This window comes from Apiospora marii (assembly GCF_038362585.1).
Source record: "Apiospora marii strain CBS 49790 chromosome Unknown utg000003l_segment0_segment0, whole genome shotgun sequence".
Taxonomy (NCBI): domain Eukaryota; kingdom Fungi; phylum Ascomycota; class Sordariomycetes; order Amphisphaeriales; family Apiosporaceae; genus Apiospora; species Apiospora marii.
Window position 1 is genome coordinate 6,900,001 of NW_027117374.1, and position 20,003 is coordinate 6,920,003.

The 20,003-nt window shown below is 52.9% G+C and overlaps 10 protein-coding genes across 10 annotated transcripts; 3 read left to right on the top strand and 7 right to left on the bottom strand.

The window, feature by feature from the left end:
- Positions 1-59: 59 nt before the first annotated feature.
- PG985_005664 (uncharacterized protein) lies at positions 60-647 on the top strand (the record flags this gene model as incomplete). Its single annotated transcript, XM_066825433.1, has 2 exons — positions 60-200; positions 462-647. The coding sequence occupies 2 exons, from the start codon at positions 60-62 to the stop codon at positions 645-647; spliced, it is 327 nt and encodes a 108-aa protein (XP_066688593.1).
- A 774-nt stretch (positions 648-1,421) lies between these two features.
- Positions 1,422-1,930, bottom strand: PG985_005665 (uncharacterized protein; the record flags this gene model as incomplete). The annotated part of the gene is made up of 3 exons (XM_066825434.1): positions 1,422-1,564; positions 1,659-1,819; positions 1,884-1,930. The coding sequence occupies 3 exons, from the start codon at positions 1,928-1,930 to the stop codon at positions 1,422-1,424; spliced, it is 351 nt and encodes a 116-aa protein (XP_066688594.1).
- A 1,518-nt stretch (positions 1,931-3,448) lies between these two features.
- On the top strand, positions 3,449-4,161 carry PG985_005666 (uncharacterized protein; the record flags this gene model as incomplete). Its single annotated transcript, XM_066825435.1, has 2 exons — positions 3,449-3,775; positions 3,829-4,161. The coding sequence occupies 2 exons, from the start codon at positions 3,449-3,451 to the stop codon at positions 4,159-4,161; spliced, it is 660 nt and encodes a 219-aa protein (XP_066688595.1).
- Positions 4,162-4,738: 577 nt separating this feature from the next.
- Positions 4,739-5,110, bottom strand: PG985_005667 (uncharacterized protein; the record flags this gene model as incomplete). Its single annotated transcript, XM_066825436.1, has 3 exons — positions 4,739-4,849; positions 4,924-5,011; positions 5,067-5,110. 3 exons carry the CDS (start codon positions 5,108-5,110, stop codon positions 4,739-4,741), a joined length of 243 nt encoding a protein of 80 aa, XP_066688596.1.
- Positions 5,111-9,418: 4,308 nt separating this feature from the next.
- Positions 9,419-10,096, bottom strand: PG985_005668 (uncharacterized protein; the record flags this gene model as incomplete). The annotated part of the gene is made up of 1 exon (XM_066825437.1): positions 9,419-10,096. One exon carries the CDS (start codon positions 10,094-10,096, stop codon positions 9,419-9,421), a length of 678 nt encoding a protein of 225 aa, XP_066688597.1.
- Positions 10,097-10,443: 347 nt separating this feature from the next.
- On the bottom strand, positions 10,444-10,920 carry PG985_005669 (uncharacterized protein; the record flags this gene model as incomplete). The annotated part of the gene is made up of 1 exon (XM_066825438.1): positions 10,444-10,920. One exon carries the CDS (start codon positions 10,918-10,920, stop codon positions 10,444-10,446), a length of 477 nt encoding a protein of 158 aa, XP_066688598.1.
- Positions 10,921-11,016: 96 nt separating this feature from the next.
- On the bottom strand, positions 11,017-11,382 carry PG985_005670 (uncharacterized protein; the record flags this gene model as incomplete). The annotated part of the gene is made up of 1 exon (XM_066825439.1): positions 11,017-11,382. The coding sequence occupies one exon, from the start codon at positions 11,380-11,382 to the stop codon at positions 11,017-11,019; it is 366 nt and encodes a 121-aa protein (XP_066688599.1).
- Positions 11,383-11,428: 46 nt separating this feature from the next.
- On the bottom strand, positions 11,429-11,806 carry PG985_005671 (uncharacterized protein; the record flags this gene model as incomplete). Its single annotated transcript, XM_066825440.1, has 1 exon — positions 11,429-11,806. The coding sequence occupies one exon, from the start codon at positions 11,804-11,806 to the stop codon at positions 11,429-11,431; it is 378 nt and encodes a 125-aa protein (XP_066688600.1).
- Positions 11,807-12,421: 615 nt separating this feature from the next.
- PG985_005672 (uncharacterized protein) lies at positions 12,422-14,947 on the bottom strand (the record flags this gene model as incomplete). Its single annotated transcript, XM_066825441.1, has 5 exons — positions 12,422-12,916; positions 12,971-13,293; positions 13,354-13,712; positions 13,787-14,680; positions 14,880-14,947. The coding sequence occupies 5 exons, from the start codon at positions 14,945-14,947 to the stop codon at positions 12,422-12,424; spliced, it is 2,139 nt and encodes a 712-aa protein (XP_066688601.1).
- A 3,218-nt stretch (positions 14,948-18,165) lies between these two features.
- Positions 18,166-18,711, top strand: PG985_005673 (uncharacterized protein; the record flags this gene model as incomplete). The annotated part of the gene is made up of 1 exon (XM_066825442.1): positions 18,166-18,711. The coding sequence occupies one exon, from the start codon at positions 18,166-18,168 to the stop codon at positions 18,709-18,711; it is 546 nt and encodes a 181-aa protein (XP_066688602.1).
- Positions 18,712-20,003: the final 1,292 nt, after the last annotated feature.

The window sequence follows — 20,003 nt, forward strand, 5'->3', positions numbered from 1 at the left end:
AACCGCTCGGTTCGCCCTCGCCGCGGCCCTCTCAGTAGTCAACAGCGTCCGAGTCGGATATGGTCTCGACTGTCGCCACCGCCACGCCGCCGGGCTACTACCGGGCCTACGAGAAAAAAGGACCTGCTACAGCTGCTACTGCTGGTATTGATACCATCTCCAGCGACGGCGACAGAGAAGGACAGCAGCATACCCGAAACGTAAGTGGAGCCGCGATAGCGCCAAGTAAAACAACATCGGGCCACTGCGAAACTGTCGAAAACGCAACATGAAGGCGACGACGACGGTGGTAAGCCCGCTGCCCTCATATTTGCCGCGATCGTTGGAATCCCCGCCGCCGTTAAGGTCAGTGCCATAATCGTCATCATCCGCCTATATGATAGGTCTATGGTACTCTCGCGACCTCGAGGCGCGGCTGCGGCGGCACAACGCCGAGCTGGAGGAGCGGGTAGATGAGGTAGCCGGGCGGGCAGGAGGTGTACGACGAGATGGTCGAACTGCTCGACGTGCACCTGGGCGAGCTGGAGGAAGGGGACAGGTACCGGGACCGGGACCACGAAGTACAGCTGTGGGAGTGCGCCGAGGATTGGGCCAGGGAGGTGGAGGCGAGTATACGGGAGAGACTGCGAGAGGCTTTTGAACTTTGATACAATATAATAGTTATTGATTGGGCTCGTCTCGGTCTAGAGGTTTCGTCGATGCCTGCGTATATGTAACCTATTTATCAAGAAGTAGTCTACTATTTATCCCTTTACAGTAATGATGACCGTGGTGTTGATTCAAATTTGGATGAGACTCAGTGCGCCACCTTCGGCAAGAACAGGGCACAAGTATTAGGCACAAGTATTAGGCACAAGTATTAGGCACAAGTATTAGGCACAAGTATTAGGCACAAGTATTGCGTTAGCTATACAATACGGTACAAGACCAAAGTGAGAGCATATCAATGGCAGTCCATCTACAACCTTTATCACATAAGGCTTGTCGTTAGGATTACCTGGATAACTCCTTCACCAACACACGTGTATGACTTCAGCCTCAAGGTCCTGGGACATTGACGTGACGGATCCACTCGACCAATATTCGAAGCTTCAAGGGGCGGCATGTTGGGTATGGCACACGTCCTCCATTTTCGCAAGGAAGTAAAGTGGGTGTCGTATAACAGCCGAGGACATCTTTCGTAGCGGTTCCATTCTTAAACTAGCTCTCACGCAAAACCTGTTCAAGATGTAGCTCCTTATGTTCAATAATGTAAACTTGGAATGTTTCATTCTCTATTCATTCCTGGCCTCCGTGCTCTCGCCTTTAGATGATGGTCAAGAGGTCGCACAACTGACTCGATTTTCGGATACCAGAATGTGCGTTGCCTTAGGCATTCTGCAAGCCTCATGTAGCCCCCCTCGATATCGAGTAGACATCACCTACTGCGCAACCGCGCTTCGGCCAGAGACTTCGGGAAGGCCCTCCGTATCGCCAGGCTCCTGGTAATTAGGCCGAGGCTTACCACCGCGCGTGCGCTCGCCAACGATGTTGTCCTCCCTGATGGCGTCCTTATCATCACGCTCTATAAGTACAAGTCAATATGCATGTATCAAACTGGAAGGACTGGAGCGGCGATTGAGGGCCGTGATTGGCGCTACAGGGCTAGATAGACTTACCTAGCTGTGCGTCAGAATCGGCGGTCTTAGCATCAATCGGATCTTCGACCTTGGTTTCATCGGAGATGACGCCGACGGGCTCGCCTTCGTGACCGTGGCTGCCAGAGTTGTGGCTAGCCTGGCCACCTTTGGAGGCAATTTCTTGTACTTCCTCCTTGGAGCTACCGGGTATCAGCGTATCAGCGTATGGTTGACGACGAGTTCTTGGAAGCAAGTGAAATGTACCGGTTGGCAAAATTGCCAGGGTTGATGTTTCCAGTTGAAGTAGACATTTCGGTGGCCGTGTTTATGAAAAGAGAAGACGAACAGTAGTCGATGGGTATAGATGTTGAGGAGAGCGGCGGTACCGGGCTGGAAATGTTGAGTTAAATCAGATGGAGCTTAGGTCTTCCTTTGCTAGTGAATTGCCGGATGCCACCATACTGATGATCACCCTCCTCAATCTGTGAAGTCCTTGTGGCGTTAACGCGCCATACTATGGAACAAAGGGCCAGGTCGCGCGGCAGGCGACCAAAAACAGGAAGTTCCCAGACCAGGAGTAAAGTGACGCACCTGCCAGGGCACAGTGACGTTAGATTAGCCATATTGTAGCTGAACATGGGTCACCGATGGAGGTGGTGGGCCTCCCGTGCATCTCCTGAGCCTGCCCACGGTGATATAATCGGTACCGCTTCGAAGATGGCATATTGATGGCCAGTATCGAAGAGGGAAATGAAAGACTTTCGCCAGAGCGGGTAATTTAGGATCTGGGATGGGGTTGCCGCTATTGTATCGAGAGCCGGTCTAGCGGGAGGGGTCGTACATGCTTTATCCGTTAGGGAAATGGCGTATAGGCCAGGAGGTTGCTGGCGAGCTTTCAGGATTACCAATTTGAACGTCGCACTGGCGCATTGCCTCGGGCACAGCGGTAAGGTATGGCAGGTGTGAAAAAAAGAGGTATGGGGACGTTACAAAGCCCGCTCCGCCCAGAAGATCTTGTCGAGATTCCCGTGCAGCCAATAGCAAAGCTGCCCCAGGACGTTACATTCGCTCTTGATAGCTATGAGGGGACAGCGCCGCATTGTGGGGTGAAAGCAGCGCTCAGCCTAACCCGCAGTAACCATCTCGTAAGCTTCCCAAGTCCACAATTTCCTTCCCGGCGCTTTCAAGCAGTAGTGGTACCCTCCACCCGGCTCAACTTTGCTCACCAGTATACTGGTCACCAGTAAGATCCACTTGATGGTAATGCACCGCAGTGTAGAATTCCCATGCCAACATGGGATGGACACTAGGCCGGACTAAAGCCTCCCTGGCCTGCTACCCGGAAGGTTACGTCCTGCCGGTTCTTGGCAAGTCTTCAGTGGGAACATGCGCAAAGCGTTTCGGCTCGGCTCGTCTTATAAGCACTGAGGGGTACTGGGCGTTTGTTGGCGAGGAACTAAGACTAAAGAAGCCATCCACTTGCCTAACCGGGTGCTGCCCAGAGTTGACGATGTTCGCATTACGTATATTCCCGGTCCAGATGCCGCCGGGCCATCATTGCCGCTCTCATACGTGCGACTGGCGGGTTTCCAGAGCGTACGATCTGGTGATCATTGTGTCATCGATTAATAACCTTGACGGTCTATTGGCTAACCTGAGGTTCATGCGAAACAGTGAATTCCTTGCCCACCCATCCAATGGAAAGCTTGGTTTTTGTCATGGCTGTTAGCCGGCATACCAGACCATTGGATTAAGCTTGAGGCTTTGATGGGATTAAAGATTGACTCCTTGTCCTTTATCCGATGGCCATGAGAGCTTTCTAGTTCAAGATGCGCCTCACTGCCCGCCCGCTGGTTCGAGTCTCCCGTTTTCAACCTGCACTCACACACTCGTACAAGCCGCTGGGCACGAGGATTGCAGCCATGTCCACCATCGCCGAGACCATCACTAAGGACCACAGAGAGCTGGAGGAATACTATAACAAGTTCGTCAATTGCAATGATGCCGATCAACGCGTTCGTTGGGGCAACCAATTCACTTGGGAGCTGGCGCGCCATTCTGTGGGCGAGGAACTGATTGTCTATCCGGCGATGGAGAAGTACCTCGGCGCGAAAGGCAAGCAGCTCGCGGACAACGACCGGGAACAGCACCACCAGGTAATAGTTTACACGTACTGTTTTAATGCTTCTAATCGTTAAATTCGTTCCAGGTCAAGGAAATGCTCAAGGAGTTTCAAAACCTGAAAGGCGAGGACACGAACTACGTACCCAAACTTAAGGAATTGTGGCAGGTGCTGTCGCTGCATATAAAAGAGGAGGAAAGCGAGGACCTACCCGCCCTGGAGCAGGCCATTCTGAACAGGAAGGGCGATGGCGAGTCGGAGATGTTGGTCAAGACGTTCGACCGAACCAAGCACTTTGTGCCGTCGCGCAGTCACCCGAGCGCTGGCGAGAATCCTGCATTCGAATCTGTTTTGGGCTTACTGAGCGCGCCAATGGATAAGCTGGCCGACTTATTCCGCAAGTTCCCTGATAATAGTTGATTACACTACCTATTGCACCTCGGGAGAGTTGGATTTAGTTAGGAGTATCCAGGGATTAGTAAGAGTCAACAGTTATCATGTTTCTTGTCGCTAGATCATTTAATATGATTTGACGTGCGACGTCAGAATCAGCGGACTTGCGTTGAGGTAGCTTTCAAAAAGAACAAGCCGAGAAGGCGCACGGAACGAGAAGCGATTTCGGATTGCAGAAAACCACCATTGACCAACATGCCGTGTCATCCTACGAAATTTCACATGGGGCCTTGCGGTTTTAACAAGATGTTAACAGGAAAATATGCTATGTTACAATAACTTTCGTCTTATTGGGACCCAGACACAGTCACGGGCATAATTCGATAACTTTGTAACGAAACAACTCGTTCGCGGCGCAAATAGTTTCATAGTGTTTCTTTAGATACACGCTAGCTTTTCCAGCATCTACGATTGCCCCTGGCAGTTGCTTAATACGCTTGCTGCGATGTCTAACCTCCCCGCAACTGCACTCTAGTATCCGTAGCGGGGTATCGTAGTAACCCCGCTCCTGGCACCCTACAACATATTGTTGGTCGAGTTTAACCTACTCGGTGCTGGTGTGGGATCCGCCCTTGCGGCCAGCCTCCTGTGCCTTTTCGGAGCCAGGCTCAAAGGACCCACTGGAGGCCTTCCCTCCCTGCGACGCTATGTCGCGCTGAGGATGCTGTCAGTTGCAACTGATCATGCTAAATGCTTCTCATCTAATTTTCCGAGATGATAGGTACGAACCTGTTTGTCGGCATCCATATTGGCGAAGCCAGAGTTGTGGCTTGACTGGCCACCCTTGGACGCGATTTCCTGCACCTCTTCCTTGGGGCTGGTAGGGTTAGCACGTGTGCAGGTTCTAATAATGAGGACAGGACGGATCTCACCGGTTGGCAAAGTTGCCCGGATTAGTGTTTTCAGTGGGCGGCATTGTTGAGGCTGTGGAGTGGATTTTTCACAAGAAATGCGAGTTATGTGCAACTGATAATGAAGTCGAATGAAGGCTCGAAGAAGAAGAAGAAGAAGGAAGACTGAGATAGTTTTTAATATACTATGAACTCGAGTATCCTTGCCTCGGCTTGAATGTCGTTGTTGGCTGGTGCATAATCTACGACGTCAAGGTTTCAGTCTCGCTGCAACCTACTGCGCAAGATGTGTCAATCTGCCTGAAACTGACGTCGACGCGGGGAAAACTGCCAAACTAGCTGCAAGAAACAAGAAACTGACACGACTGATTGCTACATATCCTACTGATTTTCATGATGTAAGTTGATTACAAGAGTGAAGATGTCGCAGTACCCCCGAGCTCGCGTGCTTGGTTCTGCAGCGATAAGTCGCTGAGTGTCCATTGAGCTACAATAGCGTCTCGCGGAACGGTATATATAGCAAGCTGCTGGCTTGCGGATATGAAACGTTGATCATATGATGAGCTTGAGTTGGGCCTCACCAGGCAGCTGCTGATCTGGTTCTTAAACCTGTTGTTGACGAGAATTGTTTTTGCAGCGTCTCTTCAGCACGTTTTAACGGGGATAAGTTCTAGCGCAGCCCAAAAGGTTGGGCAGTTGGTCCTATGGTGGAGTTGCGAATGGTCCACTGCAGTAGTAGCGTTAGTGTTAGTGCACCATTGCTACTCTTCCGATGCTGCACTCCAACATTCGGGCCAACAGGTCTGCGGGCAACTATGGAAGCCGGGACAGGAAACAGCTTACGAGAGTCTTCGAGCTGATGCGGCGGAAAAACAACACTGGATATTACCGGATGATTTTGATTCCATCCGGACTCAGCACGCCACACCGGAAACGGCGCAATTGGAGAGTATGCTTGTGCGAACCGGAATGGTTGTTTCGGTCTCTGAGAATTATTTTTTGCGCGCTGCTCTGTGCCTCTTGAGCCTCCAAGTACGCCACGGCCGAAAAGGGGACGCCGCAGTATCGGCGTATGATCGTGACCCTATTCGCTACTCCAACTCTGCTGCTGTTCGCTAGTTTTGCTCATTTGAAGCGGCGGCGCCATCAGCAGCTGCAAATATTGAGTTCTACATCTGCCCGACCGCAGCTGAACCATTTTACACTCCTGTACGTCAGAATGGGTACCCACAGCATGATGTTCGTAATCCGAATGCAAAGCTTGGTAAGATACCTTCGCACCGGCTACGAAGAAGCACTTCCTTGTCGAGAAATCTCTCGCTTCGCAAATTGAGCTGCGTGCATAATAAATTACGCCATCAGGCCTGCACTGGCCTCTTTCTGATAACTGTATCTTCCGGTAAGAAGTCCGTAGGGCCAAAAATAGCTTCAGCTGGCATGGCCAGAAACAGATGCAAATAACTGGGTTGTTGTCGCCTTATGATCCTAATAGGTACCAACCAAAACAGCAACGGTGAAGATGTGGAGTACAATGAGCGCATGCCTCTGTTTCAATAGCTGAGAGAACCACCAGATGCGTTTCCGCTGCTTGTGGTGGACGGGACCCAACTAGCCCAGAGCTAGGAGACACAAAAGCACTGCGGCGAGTTACGTAGGGACAGCTTGTGATGCAACCTATACCTGTTCTGGTGCGCAACCCAGTGCCTGATGTTCCCACTGCTCCGCTTGTACCGTCCCGACCTAGAAGGCCAGTCACGTCGAAGCCTGAATGATCCAGCAGCGGGTTTTCTTCTTACTATCCGTCGAGCGTTCGAAGAGTCTCGTGGGCTTTTTTCGGTCCTGGCTCGCAGACCTGTTAGCCCGGCTATCGGCGTGCAGTTAGAAGAGTAGCAATGGTGCACTAGCGCCACTACTGTATGCGCCAGGTTCCTGCCAGTAGTGGAGGGCCGATTTGAGACCCCGCTCCATTAGGGCAACTCCCCAATCTTCCGGACTTTGACGGCTGGCTTCGAGATGCTAGCAAAGCCTCGCTACTCCTGACACTGCAGGCGAAGACAATAGCGCTGCTGGTAGAGAACGAAAAAGTAAGTAGCACATGGTTACAGTAAACCCAGGATACATAGTAGTTCTGAAGCGGCTTGTCTTTGCTCGTGGTTGCTCACATTGTTGCTGGCTCGCCCATGGCTGTGAGTTGACCACGCGACTACAAAGACTGTGGCAGTGACCTCCAATTCGTCCTCTGCCAAGGTCATTAACCACCGGCTTTGAGTACGAGGGATCCTTTCGATAGGGTGGCAGTCAATTCATTGCGACTCGGTGAAATGCTAGGGCACAGTGGACATAGGAGGGACCTGCTTGCAAGATGATAGCAGCTTGAACTGACTAACTCCTGCCGATGTTGTCCAGAATTTGAATGGTTGTCGGTGCAGTGTGGCTCTCTCATATGTTGGATTGGAATATACGCAGCACATCCTCGCATCCAAAGGGGAATACACCATCTCGAGTGAATGACGGATTCTAGATACTGTTATGATGGTCTACGATGTCTTGATACAGGGATAGTAAGGTGATTTAGAGCATGGTGCAGCCAAGCGACAGAATGTCCATAAAGGCACCGCTTAGTTGAATGCTACCTGTTTATTGCGACGTTTTTCAGTCATCCACAATTGAAGAAAAGATCAGCATACTTCTCATCATTGCATAGATGAGGGCCCACGGTGGGAGCATTGCAGGAAGCTGCGATATGAGCAGCGGCGACGAAGCCTTTGTCCCAGACGCCAACGCTGTTGTAGGTATGGCCCACAATGCTGTGGGAGAATGTCTTCGAGGCTCATCGGGCTTTAGACATACGAACATAGCGTTATGACGTTCGCCAGGGTCCGGCTAACGGTGAGTTGGAGATAAAGGGCCTTCTGGGTAACAGTTGCCAGCACATGGCTATATGGTAGGCGTCTTATGATCCCTGTGGCGTGGGATACATGTTACTTGATCTTCTGCCGGAATCCGTCGACCAGGTACGTCGCTAGTCGAGGAGTGGTTCTTGCTAATGGACGGAGATGGGCTCCAAAGCAAACTAGTGGCTAGACTATGATATCTCAAGTTACCAACAGGGTTCATGTAACGAGTAAACGACAAGAAGCAAGCGTAACCGGTTGAAGGATCGGCGGCGTAGCATAGTGCCTGCTATCAATGGGCAGCGTTAGCTCGTAGGAACGTCCACGCGGTTGGCACTTGGAGGGACTCCGGAGTGGGAGATGGTGATAAAGGGCTTTGTTTGAACCCATGGTCACAGCCGCAGTGGTGCAAGTTAAGGAAATAATATTTTGCGACGCCTTGTTCTGAGTGTGTGGCGCAAGCTGGCCCGCGGACTAGAAGGCCAAACGTACTGACAGCGAACAACACAGCACCGGGACAAGGCGACCTCACCTGCGCGGCTGCCAAAAGGACACTGCGCGTGGGCAAGCAGTGAAAGCAGGAATACAGGCCGGCCGGAGTCCTGTTCCAAGACTGCGGCGCCAGTCGTCACAGCCGTGAGCGCCTGTAGTTGGCACATCGTTGCTACGGGGAGAAGAGAACGCATGCGAGGAGATGGCGTCAGAGACATGGTGCGCATCCTGTAATCACTACCAAAGTTTGTATGAGATACGCTGCTTCATTCTGTTCCTTTCGGCGTCGAGATACCCTGTCTATAATAGAATGCAATGCCTAATGTATTGCCTGCGACCGCCATTCGGTCGAACCCCCTGCTTCCTCCGCATCTATCGATGCCTAGGAGGCTGATTATATCGAAAATTGATGGTGTAGACAAAGGACGATTTTAATGCGGGCAATGTTAATTGTATTGAGGATATGCACTAGGCGGGTTTTATCTAGGATCGTAACTGTGATAATGGTACTCATGAAATTGTACTGCTTTTACGTATATATGTATTTAATAAGAAATCCCGCTTCATCTTTGTGATGCTTCTTCCTTACCGGTCTGTGGGCTCAGCCTCGGGCCAGAGACCTCCGCTCCGCGCCGACGTGGCTGGTCTTCAGGGACAAACAAGGGCGCCGACGGCCTCTCAGGAGGACACGCCGGTCTACCACCAGAAGTTGGCGAGCAGACCATGCCCCTCCGATATATAACCGAGTTAACCAAACCAACTCCTCGCAGTGGTCAATGTAGCCCTCTCATAACGCCGGCACCTCCTGGGTGCCCTTCTTGTCCGGGTGCCAATCCACGATCACGAAGTAGTGGTAGTTCTTGTGGCGGGGGTTGAGGCCCAGGACCTTACATCAAGATCTGCATGCGGCCTAGTAGTCGTACAGCAACAAAAGCGCGTCATACTGGGTCATCCACTCCGCCTTAGGTCAGCTCCTCCTGGGTCTTCCTACTGAATTTGCAGCTGGTAGTGGTCGACGTCATTGAACCTCAATCCCTCCCCCTGGCTCAAACGCATCACGTGCGCCACGAAGGACAGCAAGGGGCCCGACCAGAATTCCGCCGAGGACATGGGGGGGGCGATGGCCCCGCGCAGCGGCCGCGATAAGTTGACAGCGATAGAGGCCTGGGACAGGGCCGAGACGGTGGCGAAGTACGAAAGCAGGACTCGGCGGGCAACAGGCGGTGAAGGCGAGTATTGTGAGACGGGGAGCATTGGGTTGCTGTTCGAAGGGACCGCAGTCCTACGCGGTCGAGGAGTCGGCATATGAAGAAGGGGCAGTCGAAATGCTGAAAAAGATGCGCCAAGCGAGGAGGATGAGAGAAGCCGAGGCCCTCCTGGCGATAGCTCCGCCGCGAGAAGAGACGCGCAGAAATTGCTGCTTGGTGGACGAAAATTCGAAACAAACAGGACTAAGAAGGGGTGAGTCGGGTACTCAGGGGGGCCTGATGATGTGTGAGAGAGGTCACCACCTGCAGCGGGGGCCAAGGTCAGCAAAGACTTGTAAGATCGCCCGCGATACGACAGTGGGTGGCGGATACGGACGTATGCAAGTGAGAAGGCTGGGTGGCATAATTGGTCGTCGCAGTGACGTCCTCTGGGGCGCGAGGGCCTTCTGCCGTTCATGTTGCTCCTGTTGTCATCAATGTTCACCAAGCAGGGTCAGAATCTCGGTACAGATATGGAAACAATTTCTGCTAGCACCCGGCCCCCATGGCCTGGGAATTCACGAGGTGCGCCGTGGATTGCTGTAAAGGGATCCACGCAGTCGCAAGAATGGATCAGATATGTACTTGAGCTACAACCTATCTATCCCATCCTGTGCCGTGTCGTGCGCGTTAGAAGTCGCCCGCGCCAATTCGGACCGCATGCGCCAGACAGAAGAACTGAGTGACGCGCTGTCCTTGGCGCGAACTCCTCATAGCAGCGGACCGGCGCGCCGTTCTCAATCGTGTCGAGGTGCAGGATGTCGATCACGCCGAGAACCTGCGTCCCGTACCACTGGCCGTCCAAGGTCGCGGTGCTGAGGCCCAGCTCAACGTGGTGGGCGGCGGCGGCAGCACCCAGGTCCGACTGCGGTATCGCCAGCAAACGGCGGACGTCCATGAGGCAGCGTCCAAAAGCTTGTTGGCGCCCCAGTCGGTGGCGGTCAGGTTGGCCTCGACCAGCCGGGTGCCGCGCTTTGGCATATTCCCAGGTAGGATGGGGTAGAGGAACTTGAGCGGGTTGCCGCGGCGGACAACGAAATCCTCCTCGGCGCCCCAAACGCGTGGGTCGAAAATGTACGTAGCACATCCCAGCTTGCGGGCATGGCCGGCTGTGCCGGACTGCAGGATGACCGAGGCCGAGTTCTGGCCGCCGAACAGCAGCGCCTTTGCAGTGGTGCATATAGTGGTAGGCGCTGGCGTACTAAACGTTCTCGGCCGGGCCCAGGAAGTGGCGGCCGACATAGGACTGACTGGGGAAGCCGAGGGGCTGCTTTTGGTGTGGCTGTAGAAGAAGAGCTCGTTGCCTCGGCTTAGAGAGACGAACCACTGCACCTGATGTCAGTAGACAACCGTCTTGACGGGTGCGGGGCGTGGAGAGGGTAGCGGATCGGAATCGCAGGCGCGGTGAGAGGAAAGTGAGAAATTCGAAGGCCGGAGAATAAGTTTCGCAGAAGTCACGGTCGGGGGCGAAGCCGGGCTCCGAGCTGCGCCTCCGGCGAACGGCGATGACGGATTCAATGAGCGAATGAAGGCTGTGCAGGCGCAGGACGTCTGCGAGTTGCGACGCTTACCGTCGGCCTTGTTGAGCGCCAGGTGGACAGTATCGCTCACGCCGCACGCGACTGCGATGGCGATGGCCATGTCCGCAGACACACCCCAACCGTTGGAGGGCTGGTCGAACGGCACCTGAGTAATCTCGAACATAACGGCATTGCTCCGCAAGGTGATCCCAAGCTTTCCATAGATAATGTCAGGTATGGCGAAAGCAATTCAGACCACGCCCTGCTAGCTGATCCGAATGAGACGGCCCAAGATCTGCAGCATCACGTTCGCGTCCCAAGGGTACGCCAGAGCATGCCGCAGCGGCAGCAGTGGTGTAGATTGAAGCCGAAGTCGGCCAGCCGAATGTTGCTGGCGAGCACGTCGCAGTTCGCCTGGGATCTATCAAAGTCATGTACAAGCTCGGCTTTGTCAGTGTCAGACTGCGCGGCGCAGTAGTGGATCTGTCGGCGGTGAGAAGCAGCTCGGCGGCAACGGTACCACCGCCACCGACGACGCCTATATGAACGACACCCATGCGTCCGGTATGTCGTGCAGGCCCGTCGATGGCCACGGCCCTGCCCGCCATGGCGATGACTTGGTTTAGCTGCTCTGTGCGCTTTTCGCAAGGCCCGTTTGAGACGCCTTTTGGCGTACTTTAAAATGCCCACGCTGTCGGATATGACACGCTCAGGCGATGATTGCAAACCAAATTCGCCAACGAGAGGGGAATCGGTACGATCTATAGATGAATATCACGAAGAAGCCAAACGGAACCCGGTGTTTGCATAGCCTTGAGGGCGTGTATTCCCTAGGTGATATCGGGATATTGTGACAATAATTTGACCTTTTTCCATTCCCATGGTGTATGGGTATGTCACATCGTAGAGTATGGATTATGAGTTGCTCACGCCCACTGAGAGCGGCCTAGACCACTGAAAGCTAGGGGCCCGGTTGTGGCGTTGGGGGTTGCAGGACTGCTGGTTTTAGCGGTTGAACTCGCTGTATCTGCCCGTAACCCTGCGATGATTTGCATTCTCCCCATTTGCGCATGTTTGGTTAAAAAGTGCAATTTCACCTATCCACGGTTTGAAGCAGGAAACATAAGAGATATGAACGGAAACGCATGTATTCTTTCCCCGAAAGTAGAACGAATAGATCATCTCGACGCCGCAGACGCCTTACCCTTTTTCACTGTTGTCTCTCAAAACATGGTAAACCCAGCCTCTTGCCATGACAGCCCAGAGGCAAACGCGACATGCCTATGTACGTGGGACGAGAAGGGGGAAAGGCTTTGGGCCTGTTGCTGTTGCGCTTCCGAGGCGGCGCCGCCATCGGTCCACAGCTTGCAGAGGTACTCGAGCGTTTCCAGCGCTCCCTTGGCAGAGAGGTTGTATGGCACCATGTCCGTCAGGTCGCTAATGCCCTGGCGGAGGGCGTCGGTGACGTCCGAGGCGAGTTTGGATCGCGGCATCTTGCCTTGGGCGGCGAGGCAGCCGACAGCACTTGCCAGGTCTCGTAGGTCGAGCGGCACGGTCGCGATTACGTGCTGGACGTCGTCGGTGAGCATGGCTGACTGTGCAGTAGCAGTCGCGGCCAAGCTCTCGTTTCCCTCGACGGTGGCGGCTGTGAGATGTATGGTGGCTGATATCAGGGTGAGATAGGGCAAGAACGACGGCGATCGCTGAAGACTGTAGAGCTGGGAATACGAGCGTATCAGTCTCCGAACGGCGTCCGCGGCCTCGGTTCAGACATCTCGTGGTAAGACAGGTGATCCATTGATGCGCAATCGAATGAATGGGCGGAACAGAAGCAGAACGGCACAGTGATAATATATGTGGACAAGGAAGACCGGTGGCGTGAAATTGGTCCCCAGCCGGAGCGCTTCTGAGATACTGCTATACCAGTCAAGATACTGGTTATAGGCGTCCAGGAGCATGTAGCCTGTGACGGGATTATTTGGCGTTTGGAGAAAATACGCGGCATTATGCCCCAACTGGCTGATCTCGCAAAAGCACCTAAACACAGACTGTGTATTGGAAACCTGCTCAAAGCGATGTTGCATAGATTTGGCGTCTGCTTAGGCGGGTTAGTAGTATGTGCATAGTAAACCCCAAAAGGTATCGTCTCACTTACCTTCGTTTGGATACGGGGTCCACGGTGACGCTTCAATATCGGGATGGATAGGCGGTTTGGAGGGGAGCAGCGGCGCACGTGAAGTCAGCGGCAACATGCCCGTCACCAACGTCCACGTGTTATCCAGGATAAATGACCCCCAGAACGTAGTAGTTGATACAGCCACGTACCCCTCCTCCTCGCCGTGATCGACCTTGTTCAGGCCCATTTCGACAGCCAACCGCATGCTTTGTTCGGCGTAATACCGGCTTTCAGGGTCCCTACCGCATCTCAGCTCCCGCAGTGACAGAATCCCCAAGGCTTGTATGTTGACCAGGCTGTACTGAGTGCTGGCCTGGGCGGCGAGTTGAAATGATTCTCTGAAGAAACGGTCGCTCAAAACCGTAAATCATCTGGATTGTGGTCGCTCCCGGCCTTGGAGGAAAGCAGGCACCCGAGCGCGAGTATCGCATTAACCAGTCCGGCAGAGCAGTATCTCTGTCTTCCGCTCAAGAAGTCGGCAAGGAAGTACTCCTTGTGTATTGTAGCAAATATCGGATACTCCCAGCAGAAGTAGAGGGCAAGCAAGTGCTGGACTCGGTTCATGTCTTGCGTCACACTTGTCCATGTCGCCGGTAACATGTTCATACCTGCCATGGGCACAGGAACGGACATGTGGCGCATAAAACCATGACTTGTGGTGCCCTGCTGCATCTGCTCGGAGAGTATCTGAGGGCTGACTCTGAAGTACGATGCCATATTCGCAGTCCACATCAGTACTTCCGGAGGGAAGTCGGTTCCAGTCGACTCGTTCTGGTCATGGCTTCCGGCGAGCACCGCATCTTCTTGATCGGGGGTCTCGGTACCTTTTGCCTCTGCAGCATTGTCGGCGCTCCATGTGGAAAGACAAGATATGGCGTCCATGCGTTGCGAGGTTCGTGGTTCGGACGGAGCGGGCCCGTCGTCGACAGCTGCCGGCGAAAACACGTCTCCCGAGGCCACGGTATCTTCCAGCCATTTCGACACCTGTTCGATACTCTGGGCATTGCACAGCCTGACGAGAACTCCTTCTTGCAGCCTTGGTTTCGTCACAGCCGATAGGACAGTCTCGTTGTGGTGAAGACGGCGTCGTAGCAGCTCGATTTCGTTCCGAAGGCTGTCTACCTCAGAAAGCGCCTCGCCAGGTCTAACTGGCTTAAGCAACCCCGCTATTTCTTCTTCCGGGACATCCTGCAGGTTCAGGAGAAACCCTTCGATGACTTTTAGCTCGTCCCTGTTGCTTGAATCTTCTGGCGAGCTGACAGCCTGTCGCAAGCGCCGGGAGATGGTTGTAGCGTCTCCCTCACATCTGCCGCTAAGTATGTCGAAGATACACCGGCAGCAGGCCTGTCGGAGACCATGCATCCGAACATCATCACTATCCGGGTAGGTACACTCTATGTTTTTCCTCAGGCAATGCTGGCAGCTGGGCCGCCGTCCATCACACTGGCCCGTCTCACATTAGCGGAAATAACCGCATACATCTTTCATGCTTGGTGTTCAGCTACCTTAATCTTCTTCTGGCGGCAGGTCCAACAGGCGACTGGCGTAACTTTCCGTCTGCTGCGTTTCGCATGTGGGGATTCCGTCGGCTCGCTAGCGCTGCCACCCGAATGGACCACTTTGGAGAGTAGGGGTCGTTGCGAATTCATGTCGAAGCTCAAATATATGTAGACCAACTACAATACGACTCATGACCTGTTCGGTGTGTGTCGCTCCTTTAGATGTCGAAATGAAGTAGCCGTGATCTAGTTGTGGAGATAGGAATATTCCGTACCTGGTAGGGGCAATGAGAGGTGTGATAAAGATAGCGGCACAGAGCAGCTCCGGATGCTGTGGTTGGCTGCGACTATTGTTTGCAATACACCAGTGCACTAAACTATGGCTGCTGCAACGACTGGAGAGCCAAGGGTGTGGGTAGCTTTTGCCGGACGCGGCTCGCTTCAATTGCGAAAGTCTGAGCCTGCTCTAGCGTACGCCTTTGCCGATTCTGCAGATTGAGAGCATCCGCCAGTTCGTAGCCCACGGCACATCCCCTAGTCAAAGTTTCCTCAATTGCTGGCTGATTGGAGTCATGGGAGCTAGTGCTACAGCGCTTCTTGTGGGGCGTATCCATCTCCCCAGGGTACGGATCCGCGGCCCCTCGCAAAGCTCGTTATGCTCGCCAACCTTCTCGGTAAGAGGCGCAAGCTCGGCGCGTTCCAGCACGGAGAAAAGCGTGGTCCCTCTGCAAACGCACGATTCTCACAGGTTGTGAGCGGACGGGAACTGTACGAACAGTGTACTAGACGCTGTGAGCTGGCCTACTGTTCTAGTGATACCCCCATGTTGCGTGCCTCCTGAGTACCGCCTTGCAGCCACGTTATGGCATGCGAATCGCGACACGACGCGCCGGACTGAGGTAACTTGGTCTCCCTTGCCTAAACAACTTGTCGATTAAGGCGGTCAGCCTTCAACACCATTCATTGTGCACCGTGTTTGAGATCATCCACAAAGATTACAGAGTACCTCATTACAGCATGCCGGCGACTTTGGCCGCTCTCGATAAAATGAAACTATGAATATGGTCATCGCCGCATTCACTGTGCCTCAATATTTCTTCGGTCAGGGACAGCACCTCCTCCCGTGGTCCTCTCACGATACCTTTCAATTCCTGATTTGCCATGCCTAATTTAACGTGTCGATCGATCAGAGCCTTCTCTTCCTCTTTGGTTCTTGTACGGAATTCAGCGGTAGCGCGACGGTTCTTCTCCTTTCGTGCTTCCTCGACAGAAAAATGGCAATGAACAGACGAAGACACTAAACTATCGGCGTCAGTGGCATCAAATCTTCAATGGTATTGACCATGTGTGCTTGAAAACCCTCTGTTCGGGGTCCTGTGGAAGGTTGTGGTAGCTCCTTTTGTTGGCTGTGCTGCACGGCATGGCCATCATAGCCCCAGTAGTGTCTCTGGAGCCCCAGATGATGGTCCTCAATAGATTGTGGTACGAGCACCACTTGATTCGAGATGGTGCATTGCCCAGGCTGTCAGGCTGATGTCAGGCCATAGAGTCATACAGAGGTTGGTGGCCTTACATTCAACGTATTAGGCTCTCTAAACGTGGATTCGCTGTAGGGTATGGTGAGGTAAGGACTCAGACACTCATCGCTGTTGAGGTTCAAATGCCAGTCGCATCGAATTGCGGCGATCAGATCGTCTCCCGACATCGAAATTGTGGGACAGTTGTTCATCAAAGTTACGGGAGCAGGCTCATGCCACAAACGTGGGGGAAGCTCCCCTATTTAGGCTTCTCGGACCTGCATCAAGATTTGGTCCAGGCTAGCTAGGCTCGCTTAGGATTCAACGCAGCGTGGCTCTCTACAAGCAAGCCATATGCAGTTTCCATGCTTCTGGATTCCGTCTGGCTGGGCAGAGCTCTTACGCACGTATGCCCCTCTCATCACAGGCAACCGGTACGTGCCCAGGTGCATATGCATGACCTGCTGCTCCAATGAACATGAACTGCAAAAGCATGGTAATATCTTCGGCCAAAAAGCAGACCGAATAATTTGTGACGAGTATTCACCGTGCATACATTAATTGCTCGGAGGACAATTGTTGTAAACATCAAAGCTTTGGCGTTTTCAATCTTTCGAGGTTTATAGTCAAGGGGATGGTAGATGCGTCATAACTTCCAGAACTATTGGCATGCGCTACCAATGAACAATCTCATTAAGAGCATTGTGACAAACTGCTCGGGCTAGGGTGCGACGAACTAAACATACGCAGATAGGCAGAGGGTATTCACGGCGCAGGAAGATGATTCAAAGAAGTCGGATGGCTCTGTTCGATTAAAGAGTAAATAGAGAGCCTGAATGTGTACAAGCTGAAATCTCTCTCACTAGGGCTGTTTGACTAGTCAATCTTCTACCCGCCAATCCAATGTCCGGAACAAAAGCTTATCTGCCACACCCTTGCCCCAATGCCATCGGATGCTGAGGAATCTGGCTGGCGTGTTGCCAAGAAAGCTGAGCATTGGCAGCCCCGCCACCAGATGGCTCCACTTTCGGCAGAAAGGCACCATCAGCACCTAGCGAGCAGTGCGATCCATTCCCGCTGGCGGCAGAATGCTTAGGGGAAAGCGGCTAGTTCCTCAGACCAGTCACAACGCCAAGCCGATATGGAAGACAACCCAATGCATAAAAAAGGGAAAGGGAAAAGGAAACCATGTCAAGGTGACCGACATGCGGGGCGGGTCAAAATGGGCTGTTCAGAGGGTTCAACGGGGCTAACCAGTGTATGATCACAAGCAACAAAATCCACCAGCAGGCCGACCTTCGAATACAGCAAAAGCACAATGAATTTCGTCCAAATAAGTCGCCAAGACGACCCGGCTCCGCACCTCATCCAATTCTACCCCGGTGCTGGTCTAATAGCAAATAATTTTTTTTCGTCATATGATCGTTTTCGATTCAACATCCTCCGCCGCCTGTTTTATAGTCAACACAGCTGTTATGAGAGGTTCTCAGGTGACCAGTGGTGCCGCCGCACCGCGCGTAACTCATCCATCACGGCGGTCGCCTCGTAATTCTTAATCACCCCAAGTCGAAGAGCAAACGCCATAATGGCCTAAGTCACTTGAAGATACACGCGATAGCGTATATATGCGTCCAGCCAGACGACGATTCCTGTTGCGCTTATGAGCCATGCCTGCCGGCGAGCTGGTATCCAGGCGGTATGTTACAGGCTAGGCTTGCATTGCGATGGCAGCAGATTGACCGAACGCCTTCATACACCCGTCCACTCTCACTACGATGCTGTGCAAACCCAAAGCGGTGACAACTGCCATTCGCTACCTAACGCCTCCTCGGCGAGGCCACAGACTCGATGACGGCATCTGCTTCCCTTGCCACGCTGTTACTGGAAGCGCCGTGTCGGCAGGACTGCCAGGTAACATGGATCGTCCCAGTTTGGAATCTCAAATAGTTCCGACCCGTCTTATGCTCGGCGAGAAGCACGACGCACATGATTACAGTACAAGCTACGACGGCATCACCTACACCTGTAGCACCACGACAAGCTATAACATTGTGATGACAAGCTGCGCCCTCACTACCCACGGAGTGACTAGCAATGTTAACGTTAGCCATGCGGCCGGGTCGATGTTTAATACATTCGCGAATGTTCGCATGGCTCTGCTCAGTATTATCGGAGGCGGCATTCCTCGTGCCTGGGGCGCAATCGTTAACTGTCGCATGCTGGATCTGAAGTACGGCGATGTCGTGATTAGTTGGCCAGGCAATGGGAAGCCTGCGTGCGGTATATGGTGGTTTGGCAGACGGCAAACGGGCCGTAATTAGGGATTTGAGATGCGGGATGCAGGTACGATTAATCGGACCTGGTACTTTTGACTTAAGCCGCCATATGGATGACAGTAGCTTACTTACTATTGACATGAATCGCACGCTGCGTTATCATACCGATTGAAGATCGTCACTAACGCTTGTAATCACCCGTAGTATTCTACTGTATCAGGATTCCATCTTTACATACTTGCCGTGACGTTTTGTTCAGCTACAGTACTAGCTAGCGCCTCCCTTATATACTGACACCAGAGCTTGACTTGCACTCCTTGTACCACCCTCCAGAAGATCCATGTGTTTCTTTCCTTCACAACTTAGCATCTACTATATACCTCAACACGCCAGGAATGTCGTACGATCTAGTATGGACATAAATGTACTGCTTATATTGCGAAACGCAGACAAAGGGCCCAGCCTTTTGCTCTGAGCGTTGTCGGCTGGCTGAGAACGCCAGATTGGCGACGTTGTCACCCTCACACGAGAGCTCTCAACTCTCCCATTCCTGCTGGTATGTTATGGACTGGTTAGCGTATCGTTGTCCTGCACTCCTAATATGAGCCTCCAGCAACTCGAACCATCAATGTAACGAAGCAACCGAAACCTGCCGTAGTGATATTGGGAGATATGACCTAAGAACCTATGCAGCGCCTTTGTATCAGTCGAGGATAGGTAGAATGCATCCACATTGAAATAAGGGCAAAAGTTCCTTCGTGTTGAGATCATCTTTATGTCATTTTCTGTTCCCGGAAAACACCTCCTCTTATCTTCAGATGTCTTCTGATGATGCCTACCCCACACATTTGTGCCTCCTGTTCCCTGGTTGGACCAGGCTTTCTGCCATCCGACTGGCTTGGCAGGCGCTGGAAGCGCCTGCCCAAAGGGGCAAACCCAATCAAAAGCCTTAGGCATGTTCTATTTTCATATCAGATTCGTTTAAGGCGAGCACCCTATTGGTCAAGGTGCTTTCTGGAGCAAACGCGCAATTGGAGGTTTTCCAGTACCTGGTAGTATAACAGATCCATATTCCAGACGGGTGCCAGTGGGTGCCCGGTCGAATACCCAAAGCCTCATGAGCGATCCACACATGGTGAAACCCAGAACAAACCGAATGCCCTGGGCCGCAAGAACTTCCCTCGCGTATCTTCCAAGGTCAAGCCATGCGTCCGATGGCTTGTCTGCTGCCGAGTTGCTCTTGAGTTCCCCGGGTACCAATATCTGTGGGCAGTGCCACCTTGAGCCTTGCGTCGCTCGCAAAACCAACATCAAGCTTACGCTTCCCTACAGATCCG